The sequence below is a fragment of the Sinohyriopsis cumingii genome, chromosome 11 (genome assembly GCF_028554795.1).
Source record: "Sinohyriopsis cumingii isolate HCF-2022 chromosome 11, ASM2855479v2, whole genome shotgun sequence".
NCBI classification, from domain to species: domain Eukaryota; kingdom Metazoa; phylum Mollusca; class Bivalvia; order Unionida; family Unionidae; genus Sinohyriopsis; species Sinohyriopsis cumingii.
In genome coordinates this window covers 74,655,057-74,679,665 of record NC_142971.1, presented here as the reverse complement: position 1 = coordinate 74,679,665, position 24,609 = coordinate 74,655,057, and the positions used below count along the sequence as shown (strand labels likewise).

The 24,609-nt window shown below is 34.9% G+C and overlaps 2 protein-coding genes across 5 annotated transcripts in view; both read left to right on the top strand.

Moving 5' to 3' along the window:
• The window catches only part of LOC149788758 (uncharacterized), a 37,357-nt gene extending 33,927 nt beyond the window's left edge, over window positions 1-3,430 (top strand). For all 4 annotated transcript variants that reach the window (XM_089974847.1, XM_089974846.1, XM_089974845.1 and 1 more), the window contains one exon: window positions 1,990-3,430. The gene's annotated coding sequence lies outside the window, so the exon portion shown is untranslated. The remainder of the gene's footprint in view (window positions 1-1,989) is intronic.
• LOC149788757 (uncharacterized) overlaps window positions 2,065-24,609 on the top strand; it is a 144,660-nt gene continuing 122,115 nt past the window's right edge. The window contains exons 1-3 of the mRNA XM_089973548.1: window positions 2,065-2,137; window positions 17,172-17,948; window positions 21,189-21,443. Of these exons, the coding sequence (XP_089829674.1) occupies window positions 2,065-2,137; window positions 17,172-17,948; window positions 21,189-21,443 (1,105 nt within the window). The remainder of the gene's footprint in view (window positions 2,138-17,171; window positions 17,949-21,188; window positions 21,444-24,609) is intronic.

The window sequence follows — 24,609 nt, the reverse complement described above, 5'->3', positions numbered from 1 at the left end:
GTGTGTAGATAGTAGATGTGTGGTATCTTTTTTGCTCCTTCCCGTGTGTGGACAGTATATGTGTGGAGTGTTTTGTGCTCCTTCCCTTGTGTGGCTAGTAATATTGTAGATAGTTTTTGCTCCCTCGCTTGTGTGGATAGTAGATTGGTGGTTAGTTTTGGCTTCTTCGCATTTGTGGATAGTATCATTTGGGTTTGATTTCGCTTCTTTGCGTGTGTGGATAGTTTTTTTGGGTTGGGTTTTGCTTCTTAGCGTGTGTGGATAGTAAAATTGTAGTTAGTTATGGAAGCTTTCCGTGTGTGGATAGTATATTTTGTGTTTGTTTCTGCTTCTTCGCGTGTGTGGATAGTAGATGTGGGGCTAGTTTTGGCTTCTTCCCGTGTGTGGATTATTGATGTATGGTGGGTTTTTTTATCGTCTTCTCGTGTGTGGATAATAGATGTAGGGTTAGTTTTGGCTTCTTCCCGGGTTTGGATAGTATATTTTGTGTTTATTGTTTTGCTTCCTCGCGTGTGTGGATAGTATATAATATGTGAAGTGAATGTAAGGGTCATTCATATGCCTCGAAACGAATTGCTTTCTTGCCTCAATTTGTTTTAAAAATGTTGTATAAGTGTTTCTCCATTGTCTGTGTTATATAAATCTAAGTCCCATGTAGGTGCACCTGTTCCTACTCTTGTTGCAACATTGTTACCAAACTCCCCTATCGTGATGTCAGACGCTATAAAAACTCCACTTTCCCTTGTCCTTCAACAAGCCCAATATTCCCCATGTTAAATTCCCATTGTCCCTATACAGACCCAGGGTGTTTTTTCTTCTTTGTTCTCATTTGCCCTATATCGCCCCACTTCACTACTATCACCTTTCAGTTGTATAGTGATTCATGCTCTAGATTATTAATTAAGTGGCCTGTATGTATCACAACCTTACAGTTATATAGTGATAATTACTGGAGATTATTTATTCAGTGGCCTGTACGTATAATCACCTTACAGTTATATAGTGATGCTGGAGATTATTAAATCAGTGGCCTGTATTTAGCATCACCTTACAAATACAGTAATTTATACTGGAGATTATTAATTCAGTGGCATGTATGTAGAATCACCTTACAGTTATATAGTGATTCATACTGGGAATAATTAATTCTTTGGCCTGTATGTATAATCACCTTACAGTTATATAGTGATTCATACTGGAGATTTTTAATTCAGTGGCCTGCATGTAGAATCACCTTACAGTTATATAGTGATTCATACTGGGGATTATTAATTGAATGGCCTGCATGTAGAATCACCTTACAGTCATATAGTGATTCATGCTGGGGATTATTAATTGAATGGCCTGCATGTAGAATCACCTTACAGTCATATAGTGATTCATGCTGGAGATTATTAATTGAATGGCCTGCATGTAGAATCACCTTACAGTTATATAGTGATTCATACTGGGGATTATTAATTGAATGGCCTGCATGTAGAATCACCTTACAGTCATATAGTGATTCATGCTGGGGATTATTAATTGAATGGCCTGCATGTAGAATCACCTTACAGTCATATAGTGATTCATGCTGGGGATTATTAATTGAATGGCCTGCATGTAGAATCACCTTACAGTCATATAGTGATTCATGCTGGGGATTATTAATTGAATGGCCTGCATGTAGAATCACCTTACAGTTATATAGTGATTCATGCTGGGGATTATTAATTGAATGGCCTGCATGTAGCATCACCTTACAGTTATATAGTGATGCTGGAGATTATTAATTCAGTGGCCTTCTCACTTTGTTTGCAAACGAATAATACATGGTGTTTCAATGCGCACATGCATATAGTCTAGACTTAGTTTTAAGCACTACATATTTAATTGATTCCTAAGACATTGTTCTTTTATACACAAGGTGAAAGTTCAATAAGCATTTCTAAATTAAACAGTAGTTATATATTGGATGTTGGTTGGAAGTTCGTTCCCTTTCTTTTGCAGCTGAGTCCTAACATTGGCAGTGTGTTAGGTTGACAATTCATTTCACCTAGATTCACAGTAAATTAAAACGTCACGATGGCGGCATCAAGATCACAATATGCTGCTTGCAGATTGGTCGAAGACAGGACTATGAAACTAGAAACGAAAGGTATGTGATAGGTAAACTGAATATAACAACTTGGACACATATAACATGATCTGGTCGAAGATAGGACTATGGAACTAGAAACGACAGGTACGTGATAGATAAATTGAATACAACAACTTGGACACAGATAACATGATCTGGTCGAAGATAGGACTATGGAACTAGAAACGACAGGTACGTGATAGATAAATTGAATACAAAACTTGGACACAGATAACATGATCTGGTCGAAGATAGGACTATGGAACTAGAAACGACAGGTACGTGATAGATAAATTGAATATAACAACTTGGACACAGATAACATGATCTGGTCGAAGATAGGACTATGGAACTAGAAACGACAGTTATTTGATAGATAAATTGAATACAACAACTTGGACACAGATAACATGATCTGGTCAAAGATAGGACTATGGAACTAGAAACGACAGATACGTGATAGATAAATTGAATATAACAACTTGGACACATATAATATGGTTTGGTAGAAGATAGGACTATGGAACTAGAAACGACAGGTATGTGATAGATAAATTGAATACAACAACTTGGACACAGATAACATGATGTGGTCGAAGATAGGAATATGGAACTAGAAACGACAGGTATGTGATAGATAAATTGAATACAACAACTTGGACACAGATAACATGATCTGATCGAAGATAGGACTATGGAACTACGAACGACAGGTATGTGATAGATACATTGAATATAACAACTTGGACACAGATAACATGATCTGGTCGAAGATAGGACTATGGAATTAAAAACGACAGGTATGTGATAGATAAATTGAATACAACAACTTGGACACATATAACATGATCTGGTCGAAGATAGGACTATGGAACTTGAAACGACAGGTATGTGATAGATAAATTGAATATAACAACTTGGACACAGATAACATGATCTGGTCGAAGATAGGACTATGGAACTAGATACGACAGGCATGTAACAGATAAATTGAATATAACAACTTGGACATAGAAAACATGATCCACCCCTAATCGTTAAACACAGAAAAGTAGCATTTAGAAGCATACTTTTAAATTCACCAGTGTAATGTCAATTATGTATATTAACCACCACATTCACGTAATGTATTCCTTTTCATACCGACAAATTTTATCAATCTTATTATCAGGTTTGATGCAGCTTATTTCACTGTTATCATCACTTAATTTACTATATAAATGTTCATGTTTTCTAGAATATTGTTTGATATATTTTTGGTTTAAAATTGATAAACCAACATTTCATTCTCCTGAATGTTATATTGTAGCACATTTATCTTTGACCACACGCTTATCCCATCGAAACTTGTAAACAAATACACATTATCACTTAATATTCACAGTGTTGTTTTTATGTTAAACTCGTAAAATATTTTCATCAGCTCCCCCAAAAAATATTTGGAATTTCACAATATTGTAATGAGTCATTATTGTAATATGCATAATTTTTCTATTTATTTTTTGGTCATCTAAATGTAAAATGAAGATTATTATTTAGGTCCTGTAACTGCAGTGAAACATTTTTAAAAAAATCACTGATCAATGCTTGAAATAATGCTATGGGTGGGGCATGGTATGGATTTGTGTTTTCTTAATAAACACTACGATTTAGAAATGCCCTTGTAGGGAATGAAGACGTTCAGCAACTTTAAAAAAAAATTGATCGAGCAACTCGAGTCTTTTCTTTTACCTTTGTGGCTTTGGAATTGGCGTATTTTAAGTAAAGACCGTCTATACCATTCCCGATGCATTTCAAATGTACCTACGATTTAAACCTTACGTTAAAGAGACAGTGTTATTTAGAAATATTAAACGTGCAGAGACTGTCAATTGTATGCCTATTCCTTCCGTGTCCATGCTTAATATCATGTGTGGTGCTGGCTGAGGAGAAAATTGTGAGATGAATATATTTTGGGAACTGCAATCTCCACGGAGCTTCAATGGACAATCCGTTAATTATCCAACTGTAAATGATTGTGCTTGGCACCTTTAAATCATAGTAAAACGTGATTGTGCTCTTTATATATAAATACAGCCATGGTTACATGTGTTATAAAATAAATCAGTGTACCTATCATTGCCAGGTTAAGCAAAGTTACGAAAGTTCACCAATCAATATTATCGAAAATATTTGATATAAAAAAATGTTGATGAATTTAAAATACCATATGTTAAAAAATATGATCTATATACAATTTATAATATCATAATTTAATTTACGAGAACACATATTCACGTTTGGGTTATCAGAAATATTTTCAATGTGTAATATTATAAATTTAACTATATGTCATACAATCATTCCTTCATATCGTAAAATAATATATCATAACTTCGATTTAAATTATCAAACTCGGAAAGAAATACAAGAAAATCTTTTATTTATTTATTTATTTATTTATTTATTTATTATTGGACGTCACCTATATGAAAGTTTCTTTTGTGGCCTCAAGTATTGTCCTGGAAAGCGAAAGTAACTAAATGACAAGTTCAAGTATACGAGATCAATGGTAAACTGAAAGAAAACGTAGATAAACTGAAGCTAGCATAAAGGAATTAGTAGATCAATATTCAACGAGTAGAGGAAACAATCACGCTCCCTACAGAATAAAAAAAGAAATACTGATACATGTAAAATAGGACACACTAAAAAAACCAAAAAAAATTGTTCACACAGTTCTAATATTAAAATGGTCTATTGCATACAACTTTAAAACTTCTCTAATTAGTAGCGAAGTTGTGTATTCCACAACCCTAATAATTATGGGGAAAAATTGTATATTTTATTTCTGAAATAAAAATAATAGGGAAAAAATACAATCTCGTGAAAATGTAAAAATTGGAAAAAGGAAAACGTTTTCCGAAGCAAGATCGTGAATGATGGAAGCGTCTGTAGCCAGATAAATTAGGTAGTCCTCCTCCATTTCACAAACTAACACAAATGTACGCGCAAGATGATCTTAAGTTTCAAGCATAAGAAAATGTTTCACGCTTTACTGACTTATTTCTTGAGAAAATTTCGTACGTCTAAAAAAAAACAAAAAAAAAAAGAATTTGGGTAAGCCTATCTTTCGTGTGAAGGCTATGGGAATGAGCATTCGTACGTTATTTTTTTTAAATTGTTTTTTTTTAGAATACACAAATACCCCACCACCTTCAATCATAGCATGACTGATAGCAAGTTCTTGGACAAGAGACTTCACACTATTGTCTCCGTGTTAAATCTATCAGTGTAAATGGCATTCAGATTACCCACACGCACTCTCAAACACACCCCACCCCAATCTCGGCAATTCACGATCCGAAACTTTCCTTGTTATCTACCCATCCTCTTGAAACATGATACCCATTTATGATAATCCTCTCTTAATCAGTGTAACAATTCAGAATACAAGAACAGGGGAATGACAGACAGACGGAAACGAAAATCAATCTTTGCGAAGACACTTTACCCAAATTGTTTGAGCATTAAATAACCTACTTGTGTTGCTGTGCGTAAAAAACACCAAATCAAACTAAACTAAATATCTGGCCAAAAATGCAGATGGTTTTGAAAACAGAAAGTTCACTGACCTTTAATTTGCTACACAATATCATTTTCGGGTGGCAAACAAATATGATTATAATGGAGGCGAAAGATAAATGGAACATTGCTTTTCGCACAATTATTTTTTTATATTTGAAACAATGGTGCATAAATCATGTATTTTATCATAAAACATCTCTGAAACACTTTAAAACTGCATAACAAAAAAAAGCGCGGTTAGCCGTTGAAAGCCCCCACCTCCACCCCTCGAACATAAAGAAAACACTGGAAGGATAAGATTAGCAATAACATCGTTTCAGAAATAATAGAAATAACGATCATCGTACATGACCATATTAACAACGATAACGATTATAAAAATTTGGTGGCAATGATGCAGGTACTGTTATTCTTGTGATGATTATTTTGATAAATAATTTGACAATGATGATAACGACGAGGATAATGATAACATTTTTTAAAAACGTTCCTACTCAGTTATTTTGATACCCAACTCGTAAATCCAGAGTTCCAGTTATTTGTTCTTGTTAAAGTTTAGAACCAATCTATAAATAAACAGTTAATGTACGTTACATTTGATAACCCCATTGCCCTGACATTCGGTTCCATTGAGTATACTTATCACAGTACAGCAGTACTATGAATTGTGCAATAAAATGCCAATGGAGAAAATCACACCCTTTGAAAAATGCAGCACACGTAGTTTAGATTGTATATGGTGCCTACAGTGGTTATGATGCAGAATGGTAAGGTTTTTCAAAATTCTTTGGTTTATCAGCGAGTAATTTTTTTCTTGCGGCGATGGGACACAGGTCTGACTATGTTAAACGTCACTATATCCTGATGACGTCACAATGAACAGCCTCTGAGCCGACAAGTAGACTGGATCCTTGTCGTACTTTAACAACGGGTAGGAGCATTGATCAGCCTTGACCTTTCCTAAAACATGGTCACGAACCTGTATCTAATGTAAACAAGATGGACGATGCGTAGATGATCACGCAATTTCTATGCCCTGATGCAAACGTAATATAAAATGTGAAACTTTAGATATAATGCTGCATGGTTTTATGTTTTAACTGTTTAACTAAGGAATGTGTTTAAAATTGGCGGGAAGCTCTGGAACACAGCAATGGCATTCGGGATGTTAAAAAATAAAAACGGTTTTGTTATATTTATCTACTGACAATAACTCGTTCACACGTTCGAAGTGCTATATTTAACCTATTTTGTATTGCAGGACACAAAATGTTTTACGTAACAGTAATTTTCGTTTGTTATATATATATATATATATATATATATATATATATATATATATATATATATATATATATGGCTGAAAGCATCAGGCGATGAACCCAAGTGTGCGGATCTAACACCCACTGGTTACTCCATCAAGTCGTTCCACCGTAATTCTCGCGGAGGTGGAATTGCTGTCATCACAAAGAACTCCATGATAAAACGTCTTAACTACACCACAACATTCAATTTCGACCACACATCGTCTGAACTAGAGCAAACCACACTCATACTGGAGCACAGGTCAGTCCATTTTTTCTGCCTATACCACCCTCCTCCTAGTAGAAAAAACAAGCTGGCTGACTATCTTTTTGGAGCAGTTTCCGAATCTTTTGGACTATGGAAATTCGATAGGTGGCAACCTGATTATTCTTGGAGATTTCAACTTTCACTTTGACTGTCCTGGAAACTTAAATACATCAAAACTCGTAGATTCCATTAATGATTTCGACCTCAAACAGTCCATTAACCAACCCACCCACAAACATGGTCACATTTTAGACTGGATTCTTTATAGACCTGATGATAAGATTCTATGGTCCTCCCTGGTATCCCATGACCTTGCATCAGATCACCTCTGCATTATATGCCATCTTGACGTATTAGTCCCTAACCCTCCACTTTATCTGCTACTAAGAGAAACCTCTGTATGATAAATAGAACCAAACTAATGCACGACATCCAAGCTAACCTAACAACTTGCTCACCTCCTACCGCAGAACAACTTGATAACTGTCTGCGTTCATTGCTTGGCAAACATGCCCCACCTACCAAGTGCAGAGTATCGATTCAAAAGTGTTCTCCATGGTATAGCAGTGTTAGGGACCAGCTTCGTACTGATAAAAGAGACCGCCGTAAAGCTGAGAGGCTCTGGCTTTCCACCAGACTCACTATTCATAAGCAAATCTATGAAGTCGCTAAGAAGAATGTCACAAATATAGTCCATGCAGCGAAATCAGCCCACTACACTATTAACATCATGGAAAGTTACAGCTGCAAAGAGCTCTTCGAGATTACTAACAAGCTAATGCCAAAGAACAAATCAACACCACTTCAAACTAACTTCTATCAAGTCGTCCTTCCGGACATGTTTGTAAATTTCTTCCATGACAAAGTACAAACCATTAGAGATAAGCTTGACACCACAATTTCAATTGACTCATCATCACCATACAGCTGGGATACCAAATTTGAGCGGCAACCATTAGGAGCATTTGTACCTGTCTCTATGGATTTTCTACGTACAATCCTGATGAAGAGTGCACCAAAGTCATGTGAACTTGATCCAATTCCACCATCACTGCTGCTTGAGTGCTTAGATCCAGTATTGCCTTCACTAACTGATGTTATTAATGCCTTTCTCTCATCCGGGGAATTCCCATCATTTTTCAAAACTGCCATTGTAAAGCCTCTGCTGAAGAATCCAACACTAGACCATAATGATTTAAAGAACTACCGCCCAGTTTCTAATCTCCCATTCATATAACAAATTGTAGAAAAGGTTGTTTTATCCCAGCTTGTATCTCATCTAAATTCAAACAATGTTTTTAGCAATGTACAATCTGCATATCGCCCTTGCCACAGTACTGAACCTACTTTTCTAAAAGTAGTTAATGACATTCTCTCTGCTTTGGATAGCGGAAATAGTACAGTCCTCACCCTCCTTGATTTGTCTGCAGCATTTGACACAATGGACCATGATATATTACTTCACCGTCTCCAGCATGTATTTGGCATTCAAGATACAGCCTTAATATGGTTGAAGTCCTACTTGATGAACAGGACACAAATTGTATCTGCAAATGGAATACACTCCAGACCAGTTGATCTATGTTGTGGTGTTCCACAGGGGTCTGTTCTTGGACCTGTTCTCTTCATTCTGTACACTCAGTCGCTCTCAAGTGTCATAGATCATCATCCAGTGTCTCACCAATTGTACGCTGATGACATCCAAATATACAAGTCTAGCCACCCAACTGAAGTTGATGCTACCATCCAAGCTGTAGAGAGGTGCAGTTCTGATGTGAAATCATGGTTGACATGTAACAAGCTGCAGATGAATGATGATAAAACTGAGGCCATTGTGATCACAACACAAGGACTTTCTCATTCACATCCTTTGCCTCAAACAATAAATATCAGCAATGCCAACATTAAATTCACACAATCAGTATGAAACCTAGGTGTTACTCTGGACAGTACTCTCACATTGCACCAACATGTCATGAACATATGCAAGGCTGCATATCTTGAGCTGAAACACATCAGCTCAGTTTGCAAATATCTTTCAGCTGATGCCACTAAAACACGTGTGTTCATCAGTACTTTCAAGACTGGACTATTGTAACTCACTCCTTGTGTTCATCTCAATATCTACTCTAGAAACTTCAAAAAGTTCAAAACACAGCTGCTCGGATCATACTTAGAGTACCACGATCAGAGCACACCTCCCTGCTGCTCTGTACCCTACACTGGCTATCCATTTGATCCAGAATCAAACACAAAATGTGTTCTCTGTGCTACGTTTCACTGTCGGACTCTAGTCCAACATACCTATCCGATCTCACCCATGTGTACACACCAGCAAGATACTTATGCTCCTCTTCTGACAATCGTATACTCATTATTCCCACTATGAAAATAAAGTCATGGACAGCGTTCTTTTGCATACCAAGGCCCAGCAATGTGAAATGAATTGCCCACTGAACTTAGTCACAAAGACACAGTGATCACATTCAAGAGGGCTCTCAAAACTCACTTATTTCGACTGCAAGAACAAACTTAAAGACCTAATAATGTTTCCTACCTGAAATATTCTCAGCATGTGTTTTATTTTTTAATGTTTTTCTAATTTCATGGTGTTTGTTTTTGTAATAATATTATATGTTTTTTATCTTATAGGTGTTGTCTAATGTTGTAAAGTGCTTAGAGCTTTTAAGGAATAGACATTATACAAAGTCCTCATTATTATTATTATTATCGACCACCACCCCTACACATTATGTAAACAATGAACATGGGTGTTGATTTTTACAGAGGGATAATGTTAACAATCATTTGGACAGAAACAATAATGGAAAAACAATGGATGCTTTATACATTGCTTTTATTGTATACTGTAGATTATGTTGCTTTGATACAGTTCATTCGCAAAATGAAATGGCAGTGAAAAAGTCAGTATTACTTCTGCTAGGTTTAATAGGCCTATATCTAAACTATTGATCTTATTGGAAATACAATTCTACATTCAAAATACAGTCCAATACACACAAAAACCCCAGGAAAATATTTTTGCTTGGCCCATGGAGGCCATTGGCACAGATAAACTTGTTTTCTTTTCAGTTTCATTCATTACGTTTCAGTATAATTAATTTGAGTGACAAATATGTGAAAACAGATATCAATAAAAATACCAGCAATTGTGCAAACGATGTTGTTGTGTGACCTATTCTAAACATGATGATATGTGTTCCACTTGATAAATCTGTTCATTAAGTTTCCTCAATATCCAAAGTTCAGTGATCTAAAATGAAAAGTTTTAACTGTGCAAGTTATTAAAAGTAATTTGTATGAATTGTTGTGATGCTGATTTCAAGTTGAAGACTTAAACATTTAATTTCATACCTAAATTGAAAAATCATCTCTAAAATAAAGCAACAAGAAAAAAATGGAAATGTTAAAAAATCAAAAATTAAGGAAAGGAAGTCCACATGATTAACTTGCTTTTATAGACGTCTCCAACTTTAGACATTGGTCTACCTTAATGAGATCACCAACATACAGACAAGCATGGCACTGGAAATGTAGACCATAGTGATGGTGCAGTTGTATTCCCTGTAAAGAGGGGGAAGCATATTACAATGTAACAGCACTCTGTTCAAACCTTGCACACTCACAGGGGCACAAAAAGTCACTGCAGACTTCACTTTAGCAGTCAGAGTCATATACCTTAGTGATGGTACAGTTGTATTCCCTATGGAGTCATAAACCCTAGTGCTAATACAGCTGTAACTCCTGGGAATATGGAGTCATGGTCATACACCTAGTGATGGTACAGTTGTATTTCCTGGGAAGGTGGAGTCATAGACCCTAGTGATGATACATCTATTTCCCCTGGGAGGGTGGCGTGAATTGCAATGAATCAGCACTATGTTTAATATATTATAATAGGTTTAAGAAACAAACACAACAACAACGTCATTAAATACATCACAGTATGTGTACCACGTAACCGAGAGATTTACCATACAATGTCAACAGGGTTTGCAACTTTGTTTCATTGATTATATGAACACTAGATATAGCCCAAAGAAAGTGCATACACACCATTACGACAAACTATATTCTTGTAGATTACTTGGAGTATGTTCAGTTCCAAGGTTTTTGTCCAACCCTAAACCTTTTTCTCTCCTACACCAGATTTCTTCATAGCTTTTTTTATTATGCATGACAGGGGAGGGTGGAACAGAAAGCAGAAAGTATTGCAATGAAATTGTGTACCATGTTAAATGTATATAGAAAATGGGAATTATTAACACTTTTATCATTGTTTTCATACGTCACTAATGATCAATGTTTGAAAATTCATCGTTGATCTAGAATCTATAGGACATGGTTTTACTTATGCAAGAATGTTTGTATATTTGGATTATTGCACCATAGGTGGGTCACAATTTGATATACTAATATTATTGGTATATCAGTTTGCTTTATACCAACACCTTAAATGCCATGTTATTATAATGTATGTGGTATGTATGTATAACACACCAAGATATTTAAATGAACCAAATCATTTGATGTTTTAGAATGCATTCATCTAGCAGAGCATTGACAGCATAGTCTTACACTTTGGAGAAATTCAAGGGAGTTGTTTTGGAAGAAAAAATGTATTTCCATTCTACCCACATAATAATGACATTCTTCTATACTGGTACTTGATACACGGAAAGGAAACATTTACCAAGGTGATGTTATGGGAACGTTATTAATAGTGTAGCAAACAAATGCTGATTTTGCAGTTCCAATGGAAATATTTTTGTTCCTAGAAGTAAAATATGTGAAAAACTGGTATAATAACATATTGCACATATGTATATCAATATATATACCTCAAGTAGTTGTTTTTAAATGGCGCTAACAGTTTTTGGTTATAAATGTCAAATTAAACACTTTACAAAATGTGTACACATTTTAATGGCATGAAAACCTATTCAAGTCATCTACATACTATAACAAAATATGCTTACTACCAGTATGTGTTATTTGTCTGACATAAGTGATTGTTGATTAACCATGACAGCAAAATTTCTTGAAATAAACCTCATTGTGTTTTCAATAGGTGCGCAAAATTAAATGACAAGAAAAGAGTCACCAGAACTTAAACAGATATTAATGCCTACTAAATATATCTAAATATCTGATATTGCCTGGCTTGATTAAATTTTCTTTTTTCTTTTTGTTGATTGGTTGCTTACATGTAAATGTTAAACAAGGCTTTGGTAAAAGAAAATCCAAGAATATTTTTTTAAATATTAAATGAAATGCTATAAAGACTTCAAATTCCAATCAGATTATCTGTATGCTATAAATATGCCTACTAAATTTCATTTTCCTGCTTCAAATGGTTTTGACTTAATCTTCATTTCAAGGTTGTGTGCAACGATTCTAAGGCTCAACAGTTTAAAAATGGGTAAATGATGAAAATTTACCAACAGGGCATGCAAGTCTGATCAGGTTATTTCATTTAAAGTTAATATGCCCATCAAATGCCATTTGTCAACCAGAAATGATTTTTATTATGTTGCTTATGAGGTTTTTCCCAACATATAAAAAAAAAAATGTATACAAATAATTTAGAAATAAGGTCAGTTACTGGAAGCAAATCAAGTCTTTCAACCCACTCAAAATATATAAATATCCAGTCTGGTTTTGTCTGACTTAATGATTGTTTTAAATAGGATGCTTACAAGTTATAACCAGAATGATGAATGGACAGACCCAAATCAATCTGACTCTTCCTTGGGTACAGACCTAAATTATGAGTGCAATTTATGCAATGCTTAGTACATATTGCATTGAAACATAAATATTTAAATCCGACAATTAATTACTGTTGATGCGCTTGTGGTATTAGGAACTATTGTGTATTTCTAGAGATAAATACCAGATTGAGTCATTTGTGAATTATGTATGATGTCAACAGAATGAAATGTCTTCCAAACACCCCCAATGAGAACAGTGGTTTGGGAAAAATGATGGAGTAGAACAACTTTCTTGAAAATAGCTACATTAATTAATGTTCTTTGTTTCTTCATAGAAAGGGTTTAGTAGGTCAAACACCTGAAGTTCCTGTTATTAGTTAAAGTAAAAAATGTATACTCCACCAATAAATAGACCACAACAAAGATGGTTCTCTCAGAATACCTTTATTTTCTTAATGGTAAGTATGACTGCAATTAATATATGTGATACAAGTATTATTGTGTGAATTAACTTGTATTGTTTGATATGGTAATAAAATATTTAATAGCATTAAAGTTCTCTAACAGACCACATGGTCTCCACCAAGTGTTAATTGGTAACCTGATTTGTTCTAATAAGACTTCTGTACTACTGAGTTGACTTCAAGTGAAAATATCTTTTTATTTTATAGTAAAGACATATTTATCATAAAAAAGTACATACCGGTATACAGTTTTTCCATTCCTCCATGTCAATGTATCAGTATTGAAAAAGTTATCTCCCTTCATCACTGTATTTACTGGAATGGAAGGGTGCTGATGGTAAATGATAATATGTTAAATGCACTTCTTTGATTGGATTGGGGAAAGTGGGTAAAACATTTTATCAACTAGTCCAAGAATAATACCAAAGAAACTTGTATCAAAGTATTATGTACCAATGTTTTTATTAGAATTGGCAATGGAATTGTATTTAACACATAGTATCTGACACTAAGGTATTTTTAGAACAGTTTGGAGTGGAGGTTGAAGAGGAGATATTCCTTAGAGGGTACTCTTCTTTGCTACAATTTGTGGAAATTCGTTCTCAAACAGTAAATAAAACACACCATTAACTTCTCTTTCATAAGCTGTTGTGGCTTGAAAGCCATTTTTCAGTACAAGATAGACAATATGTGTTGGCCATTATAACTGGTGCAGGAAGAACTTGGGTAAACTCTGATAAAACCCACTAACCAACCAAAAGCTACTGGCACGATTTCTCACATACCCACATTAGTCGAGTCCGAGATTCATACCTATTTAGACAAATATTAGATGGTAATGATCGGTAATGGAGAGCTATGTAGGTAACTCAGCAACGTGGGGCGATCCCAGTGGTATCTCATGATCAAAACTGATACAATTTGCAAGTGTAATTCAATAAATATGAAAATACTTCAAGTGATTTCAATTGGGGAAGACTGAATAATTTCTTTGGAATAAAACTTAACGAAGTCAAAGTACAATAATGGTAAGGGTTGTACAAAGGCACAGTCACTTGATTCCGGGGTAAACTAATGTGTACACTCACTAATTAACTGTAACTTGGTGAGTGTACAGATTAGTTTACCCCGGAATCAAGTGCCTGTTTAAAAAGGCACCAATTAGCCACATGGACTCCAGTTATTATCAGAATACAGCACGTGGTTTTAAGATATTCTTGTAGTTGCGTTCATCCTAGTCACGGAAATGCTAAAGGCATGTAATACAAATGCAAAAACGTCTAAAGGGTATAAGAATCTAACCCGTCTTTACAGTAAGCCAATTTGAAATCGTTGACAACATTCGCATAAACTGCTGCACACATGCTCTTTTTTACAATATGAGCATTCTATACATAAAATTAATGCGCAGTTTTATAATTCATAATCTAAAAGCTGACAATCGAAATAACAATATTTTTATTGAGATTGTATGAATAAACCTGTGCTCGAAATGTGTTGTGTGCTACCAAAGACGACCACCATTTTTGAGAAAGCGTCGGTAACTACCGAGCGTGTGGGAGCGGGACCAAAGCGTTAAAATAGTCGGGTTCTTGATTACTAACCTTTGATGCAATATGGCCCGGAGGTTCCAATGAACGTGGGTTGTGTATTAATGCGCTGAGAGACGGCCAATGTTAAGAAGCGCGAGCTATGAGGAACGCTTAGCCGGATTTTATAGCAGACGACAGGAATCATGGAGTGCAGAAGTTTACATGCAAACAGGACTTTTCTTTGAAGTAGTCAGGGTAGTATATACAAGTAATGCTGAACATCATTGGCAAATATTGGAGGATGATATAGCCTGCATATTTATGGATTATTTTTATTTTTATTTTACAAACTATTGTTTTAAATTCCACGGGTACTATTAGGGATGCGTGTTTACGTCAGTAAAAAGAAATATATTGGCTACACCCATTTCCATTCTATTAATTTTTAGAAGGGAAACGGGTGTTTTCAGTAACTGTTCTCTTTTCACTGACATTAACTAGTGCCTTAAATGAATGCAGATTCTTTATATTTTAGAAAAAAAAAGTTTACGTTTTTTAACAAATAATTTTTACTTATATTTAGTTCATCATTCGCCTGACATTCTATCCTTCATATACTTTTTCCCTGGTACTTTAAAATAGAAAACATAGTTTCAATTTACTGTCATACCTTGTGCATGATTTAATTTGATAATTTGATTTTATTTGGTAATTTTACCTAACAACAATCAACAGCTTGAATTTTGTATTTGTTAAACTTCTGTCATAATCTTAGCTTGTTCCAATTTTGACAGAAAGCCTGAAAATTGAACCTAATATTGTGTAGGTCTCGATCCCGTGGATAAGAACTGATCTAGATGCAAAGATTAATTGTGCTTGTCTTTACATTTGTATTTCATTACCAGCAAGTAACGTTATGCCATTTATATGTGGTTATGAGGTGGGAAATGTCTAGAGCTAAGTCTACTGTAGTAAGGGCTATTTCGGTTGCATATATTAATTTGAAGTTTCATGCATACTGTAGGTATGTGGTGTTGATCTCAGTGGTTTCCAAGTTATCATGCAGGGTCACAAAATAAATCCATTGGAGTAGGGGCGGTCTGTGTGGTCGAAATACGTTACAAACACGAATCTCCTTTCTCATGAACGCCAGGTTCTGAATATTTCCCAATTAATTACCCAAGGATGAAGTCTCTTTATAAGTAGGGATTGACCATCGTTGTAAATACCGGTTGTACGTGTAAATTTGTCTTTTCGTGCCGAATAAGTGTGTATTATGCGTTTAGGGTGGATTTCTCAATAGTTTCTATAATATGACCCGGGGGATGATTTTTTTTAGGGTGGGGATAGACCCCGATCTGTCACATCACGAGGTTTCGTATTGACACTTGGGCCATAAATCACATATGTCAACTTCTCATGCGTTACTTGAAATTATGTAAATTCACTGCCACCTGTTTATCCCTCCTTTGCTTTGACCGATGTTATTTTTCAGTTTATTTTATAGTTAAGTCATATAATATTTATATCAGATTGAAGCAGCAGATATCTTACTCTATTACCGTTTATTTACTACTGTTTTTCTTTCTCAGTTAAGCCACTAGGTATGAGAATTAGGTATAAATATTTGTCTGTTACGATTGAATAACGGATATATTTCATCTCGTGGACGAAAAACTTGTTATTTTCTAGATTCGCTACTGTTAAAAATACAGTTTTTCACGCACCTTTTAAAAGATATCTGTTATTCACTCGTTTGAAGGAAATATTCTCTATCTATTGACTGACAATGAAAAACAACAACACGTATTTCACTCTATTCAGTACTGACTTAACAAAGTTATTAAATGAGAAAATCCAATAAGTTTATTCCTTGCAGATACGAACATTATGACACTATTGTTATTATTATAATTAGTAGTAGTACTTGTTGTTTTTTATATTATTATTATTATAGTTGCAAAACAATATGAAATAGCAACTATGGTAATAGCAATAATAATACAAATAATACGACTATTACGATAATGGTGGTGGTGGTTAAATTTAGGATAGTATACAACTGTTTAGGTCAGAAGTGGGTGTATAGATGTTTACACATTTTTTGGCATTGTTTACTATAAGTATATATGTCTGTATTTTGTGTATTCCGTTTCCTTACGTCTGAAATTTTTATCAACAGCCGGCAGTGAACCCGTCTACAATGACGTTGTGGTGACAGAAGACAAGTTGCTGGTCATAGACAGGAATGCGTGTAATCTCCATCTTTACAGACTCCATGACGGCAAACTGTTTACATCACACGAACTGGAGTCCCGTCCCTGGGGTGTCTGTCTTATTAGCAAGACGGAAGTTGCTGTGTGTCTGTTGGACAGTAGGATTGTAATCATGTCATTGAAATCTATACATGACGTAAAACGGGTCAAAACATTAAATGTAAGGACAGGATTTGATTACTGTCATTCAGTGGCAAAATTGAATTCAGACAAACTCGTTGTCAGCGGTTGGAAATGGGACGACGGCATGTTGTCATGGTGTGTTGTAAACCTTACAGATGGACGTGTAGACTCAACTCACGAGGTCTGTCAAGGGAGCATTGATAGTCACATGGCCGTAAAAGACAACACTGTCTACATCTCGTGTTGGACTCCTGACTACACTACTAGAGGTGTGTATGCATATGATATTTTTAATCGACACACACCAAAGTTTCTGTATCAACATGATGGATTTACACCGGACTCAATAATGGTTGATAGGAGGAATTTCATTTACGTGTTTGACAGATACTCTAACAGAATTCATCAGCTGACATACAGCGGTCAACTAGTGACCATACACACAGTGTCATCAAGGCCCAAAGGAATATTCTATGATGACCAGCATGGAGTTATGTACACCACAAGCATGTACAGTAATGTGATAACAGTGTACAGACTGGAGTATTCACATCAACCAGGTATGAATTATTTATTTCAAATTAAATCAAATTTTACATAACACGAAAACTCAAACTACATACTTTATTTTTTTTTTTTTAAAGTCGTGAAAGATTTCAATTCACCATTGAAAAAAAAATGAATTATAAATGTTACACATGTAACTTTATTATAAGATAAATATGTTTTAAAGATGTAAAAATAAATTAAAGTGGAATAAATAACTCATTTTTAAAATTCTGATTTAAGTGTAGGGCAACGTCGGCATCTTTATTCATTTTAAGTATAAATAAAATGTTATTTGTTGATTTTAAAATATATTACTAACATGTGCAACAAAGTATATTTATTCATAATTGTTCAGTGTTGTGTACCTTGCTTTTCATTACAAAATATTGATATAAAAATTGAAAATCTCCATGGACTGTCGTAATGGCGGCATGATAATCATTCTCGCTTAAAACACATCTTTTTCCCAGAAGGTGGCGCTTTCATTGATATCTCCTTGCACGCGACATTGCCTAGGCTTAGACCGGTTCACAGTCTTCGGTTACAGCGTCCGAAATTCTCACGTAGTTTAACATAGTTTTCATTGCATTGATATTTATGGAGCGATTCTTTACGAATTTTTCAAGGAATATTTATCAACTAACAAAACAAAATAAACTGAAAATAATAGCCATTTAAAGGTATGCCTAGTCAAATTTAAAGAAAAAAAAAATATACCGCCAGGTACCGCGTATACAGGGTACGATAGAGGACCAGTCTAATATCTGCTATACCATATTTGGATATTCTACAATCGATTATTCAGTGCGCCATATTTACTAGGATTTGTTTACGTTTCGAAAAAGGATGCAATGGCCTTACATGGCACACCGAAATGACGAAGCTGAAAATGTATGTAGTTCTTAGCACAGAGATGAGCAAATACTGCTGGTGATTCAAAAAGAACATCTCTTTAGAATTAAATATTTAAACTAAACTTGATTCCCTCGGCTTTTTTTTCTTCTTTTTATATTTGGAAAAATTGAACTCGTCAATGCAATGTTGAATTAAAGAGACGGACAATCGTAAGTTGCATGGTTCTGAAGAGTATATTTTCGCAGTTAATGTTTTTGACTAAGTTTGAAATGGCAAGTAGTTCAGACATTATTATTATTATTATTATTATTGAAAACAAAACAGAAATGCATGCTAAAAGGTAGTATTACTTTTCATGTACTCAAACCAATAACATTTTAAATGCTTAATTAGGAATTTAAAAAAAAAAGTTATAAAGCAGTTTTTATTCAGAAAGCGTTATTTTTGATTAGGTTGCATGTAATTAAACAAATTATAAAGTCCGTATTTTATTTCTTTTTTATGATGCAGGGAATTTTGTTATTGTACTTTTATCATGCTTGGTATAACAGTTGGTATATTACACACTGTATACATCAGCCCCACGATCATTAGTCCCATAAATCAGACCCCCAGATTTGTGTTGGCACTGATGGATGATCCAAAAATTGAATTTTTCTAGCCCATGATACAGCTAGACCTATTTTAATATTCTTGTGAACGTACTTTAGCAAACAACATGGATATTGCTGTTGCAAGTATACATTCCTCTCCATCCTTTGATTAATTAACATCTGACAGGACACAAAGGTTTTGAATGAATATTTTGCATAGGTTAAGGGTAGATACATGGTTGTTGTCAATACGAAGTGAGGTCTAACTTAGGGAATGAGCATTTAATTTTTGTATGATGGGATAAATAAAATCTGCCCCTGCCTCCTTCAGATAAATGGTTATTTCTAATTTCCTTTCACTTTTAGTAGGACATTTATGGAAATTTTGAAGAAAAAGAAATAGAAACTTTCTGAAAAAAGATATAGTTATAAACCCAATGGCTACACATCCTCAAATCTGCAAATGATATTCTTATATTTTCATTTTTTGCAAGGGTACTAAGGAGGGATTATGTATATTTGTTCTTGCCAGAAAGAAAGAAAACACAGTTAAGGACAGTGACCACATTTACAATTAGTATTTTATATATTAGAGATTATAATGTATTTATGGATTGTGTTACATGCTTAGGAAATGCATGTACAGTTTGTAATCTCTGCAAACTGATAGTAATATTTTCTGGAATACTTTAGGTCAGTGTTAAAGCTCAAGTTTTTTTTTTATCTGACAGACACTGATATGAGGTTATGTCCCGATGACTTTTCGATTAGCCAATCAGAGTCATGCTTTTGCATATATGGAAGTGAAAAACTTCCTTTGGAATGGTAACATAATTTTCTATAACATAAAATGCAGTGATTGATTACTATAAAGCAATGAAGATAAATCCAATAATGGCACATCAGGAACCTTTATTGCTTTATTGGTCATTGTCAGGTCTTTAGGTTACTAGAAACATATATGGACTAGGAATTCCAAAGTTGGCAGAGACAGGAACCTTTAGGTTGGGATCTGCAGATTTATCATTTGTGTTGGGTTTGATTTAAAAAAAAAAAAAGAAAACACTATTCTTTTTAAAAAAACAAGGTACTAAATATTATAGGAATAATTAAAAGAACTTTTAATTCTCTTTATTTTGGTGTCTGAGTGATGGGTGTATCTTCTGTTTGACACGGAAAAGATTTGCCTTGCATCAGATGTGCAACTTTAGAAAGACTTCCAGCTCTGAGTTGTCATTTTCATTTCTGGACTGACTGCTCTGTTGGCCATAGTGGTAGTGCATCCATCTTGGTTGCAGGAGGTTGTGGGTTTGAACCCCAGCTGAGACATACAAAAGACTTTTAAAAATGGTACTAGCAACTGCATCACTTGATGCTCATCATTAACAAGGTTAGTGTTAAGAATGGTCTGCCTGGTGTCAGGATAATTTGACTGGGTGAGACATCATGCTATAGTCTGCAGCATGCTGCCCCCGGTGCTAGACATCACGATAAACTGCCACACTGCAGACATCATTGTGATAAGGCTGAAAAAGTTGATAAAGCTACATTAAAAGTCCAAAACCTACCCCCCACCCACTTCCTGGACTTCAAAGATCACTTCGAAATCACAAACAGGTTTGTTTAAAAATAGTTCTTTATATATTTTAATTTTTATTGCACTTTCAGAAGTTGATGTTGCCTACTCTGGCAAATATCAATTGTACTATTTTTAAAAAAACTGAAGCTTGTGCATTTTGGACTATTTGAACATACTGACACGATGCTGATAATATATATCTAACTTATCCATTATTTGCACAGGTGTTCCAATAGAAATTTTAAACATGGATGACAGATCCATCCAACTTTTTGAAGAGGCTCTAAAAGATGGAAAGGAGACAGTATACAACATACGAATCATGGTTGTCGGACACATTGGTGTAGGCAAGACAACTTTGGTCAAGCGTCTACTTGGGGAGGAGGTGGACATTTCTGAGAGATGTAGTACAGAGGGCATAGATGTCAACTGCTGTGATGTTTCTTTATCAAACTGCGAATGGACAAGGCGAGCAAAAGGTATATGGGCATACACAATGGTAAAAGATCCATATTTCTGTATTTTTACATATACAGCAGGGAAGTGGCCTTTCTAGACGGGGATGACAAATACGAATAGTAAATACATATGAAAATGTCACAAGTACATTTAATTTTAAATATTTAATATTTTAATTAAAAAATCACATGCATGATGTGAAATAAATGTAAAACAAACTTTGTCATCATTTGCAAAAGAATGCTTTGAATAACCATTGATACAGTTTTAAAACTTTATAATTATGTTACAGTTCACATCATGTCACTTTGTTGGTAACAGTCTAAAAAACAAACCAGTCTCATCGCATTAAAAATATCCTTGCTGTCATATCCCCTGCATATATCATTTAGTCTTTTGTTCCAATCTTCGACAACTTCATTATTAACATCAGCTGATTTGCCGCTAATAACTGAGCACTTGATACTGTGTCGCACTTGAAATCTGTGCAACCATCCGTTACTTGCAGTAAAGTCGTCATATCCCAATTCAATTGACAAAATTTTTGCTTTTTCTTGTCTTTCAAATCAGGATACAAACGTCTCCTGGCTCAAATAATCTTCCTTTCTCTGTCCATTCCACCTTTCCACTTCTGCAGAATTGTTTCATTATCTTTCATGATATTGTTTGTCTGAGTCTTCCCGACGTTAGTTTTCTGCAAGGATCCTCGACGACCTCCCCCCCGTCAGTTGAATTACTTTCACGTTCTCCTCTAAACTGAGAATTTTTATTTTCCTTGATGACATGTTGATCTTTTTGTAGTAAGTTATTCATGTTGCCAACTACAATACTGATAAAACAATTTTGTATGCATCTAAACAAATTGCCGTGTATTTTTAAAGGAAGTGATCTTGTCACGTGATTCGTTAGTCACAGTCTGGTACCCTATTGTTTTTATACATTTCTTGAAATTAAGTGAGAGAAGCCAAAACGGCTTCGATTTGTACCATTAACATCACGCAGATTTGACCTCGTGGCTAATCGGATTACATGTACGTACCCTTTTGTATGGATTAAAATTTGAGTCTTTCTCGGTTTTTATGGAATAAATTTGGCTTCTGGTGAGGCGTAAATGATATAATATTAACCTTAGTGGTAAATGTACTCTACTCAACACTTCTTTCAGTAACGAAAACCTGACATCGGGAAACAGAAATCGGGTTACTTAACACACGTTATGAATACAATACTGGTTCTGGATGCATAGTCAAATAAAATGCAGCCGCTTGTGAGGGGTAAATTTTATAATTTTGCACTAATGTGCTGGTCGTGTTAGCCGTGTGGCCTTTCACGAGGGGTACTTTTGAACACAAACTCATCGGTGCCAACGGATTCTGACCGTAAGGAGCTGGTGGCCACTGGTCAGGGGGGCCGTTTGAGAGGGGGACTACTGTACTGTGAGGTAAAATGTATTATGTTATACTGTTATCTGTCTTGTTTTGTGGCAATTTGTTTTTGTCGTGCTATTTTATATAATGCATGGCTTCCAAGTGTGTTTTTTCCGTACTTGTCCCGTATTTTGGACCTGAATACGGATATGTTTTCTTGTTAAAAATCTGGTTTTTTTTAAACAAAAAAAAACAAAAATAAAAAAAAAATTTAATTTTCTGTTTTGAACTGGCACCCAGTTCCATTCTGAGAGTAAATGTATCGCATGTATATAGGGATATAGAGGCACTGCATCCAATCAAAGTTCAAATTTGTACAAATTTGAATGCTGTTCCTACATGATTGAGACAAGGGGAGGACACAACTTGAATGGACTTATAAATAAGCAATTGTCCACTGCTGGTCCCCGTTTGTACAAATACCCTATACGCAAATAGACCTATAATGGCTTCCTTCTGGTACATAATCATATTTTGATGTTAAACTCATAAAATATCCTTTTGGAATTAGGCAATTGCCTTCACCATTCACCATTTTGGACTTATGTACAATGCACCTCTATTACACTCTATTGGTTAGTTGCCATTACATACTAAGGGAGGCAAGTGATGAAATCCAGTATATGTTGCTAGGACAAAGTGCTAAAATATCTGCTTGGCCTGCCAAAGTGTAGATAGGGTTATCATATTGGAACTTTTGTTAGCGAACATGGAGATTAATTTGAAAAATACTCCTGTTGATCCAGTCGCACTAAAGGTGGCCATCACACTTTGAGTTTTGAATCAAAGGAATATATGAATACTTACTTTGAAATATGCATGTCAGAATGGCTGGCCATATGTGATGACTAACAAAATCCTGGACAAACTGTCCACTGCCAGTTTTTGTAATATCATAGACATTTTATTTCAGAAATCAGAAATTTTGTATGCAAGACACTGCCAATCTTGAATGATTGATGTGCACTTTTTCTTGCTCAGATTGTATCCATGGTTGAAGCAGTCTGTATATTAAGCAGTTAAAAATGGCTTAGATAATTTGGTTGAGAGTTAGAAGAGCAAATATGTAGCAGGTAGCTGTAATGGTTCCAGTCTCATGATGGGACACACATCACATGGTTCATACCGGTCCTCATAAGTATGCTTATTTTTTATTAAAACTTAGTAAGGCCAGGAATGGTGGTTACTTTCAAAAAAAGGAAAATTTGTTTGAAAAATCCAAATTTTTTTCAGTATGGAGGTATGGAATTGACCAAGTTGTGATTATGTTTGGTCCTTACATTCAAGACATTTTTACTTATAATGACTTTACAAAGTCCTTACCCAGTATTTTCCTAAAATGGTACTCCAAAATACATACATCAGATGCAAGGATGCATCCACTGAGTTTGGTAACTAGATGATGGAAGAGTCCACTTATTGAGTGGAAACTATTTGTTGACCTTGGCTTTTGAGCCCAAAATAGATTGGATTCTTTCCAACCACAAATACTAGCCATGCACAAAATTTTGGTAACTGTATATTGTGAAGAACTTGAGTTACTAGCAGAAAACTGTGTTCATCTGTCAAAGTAATCTCGACTTTTAGACCCTGAAATCAGTATAATTCTTCCTTTCCCCAAGTGCAAACTATATGCAAAGTTTCATAACTGTAAACGATAGAGAACTTGAATTAATGTGTTTAGAAACTTATTTTCTTCATTCAGTCACAGCAACCGTAACCTTTTTACCCCAAATCAGTAGGGTTCTTCCTCCCCCCA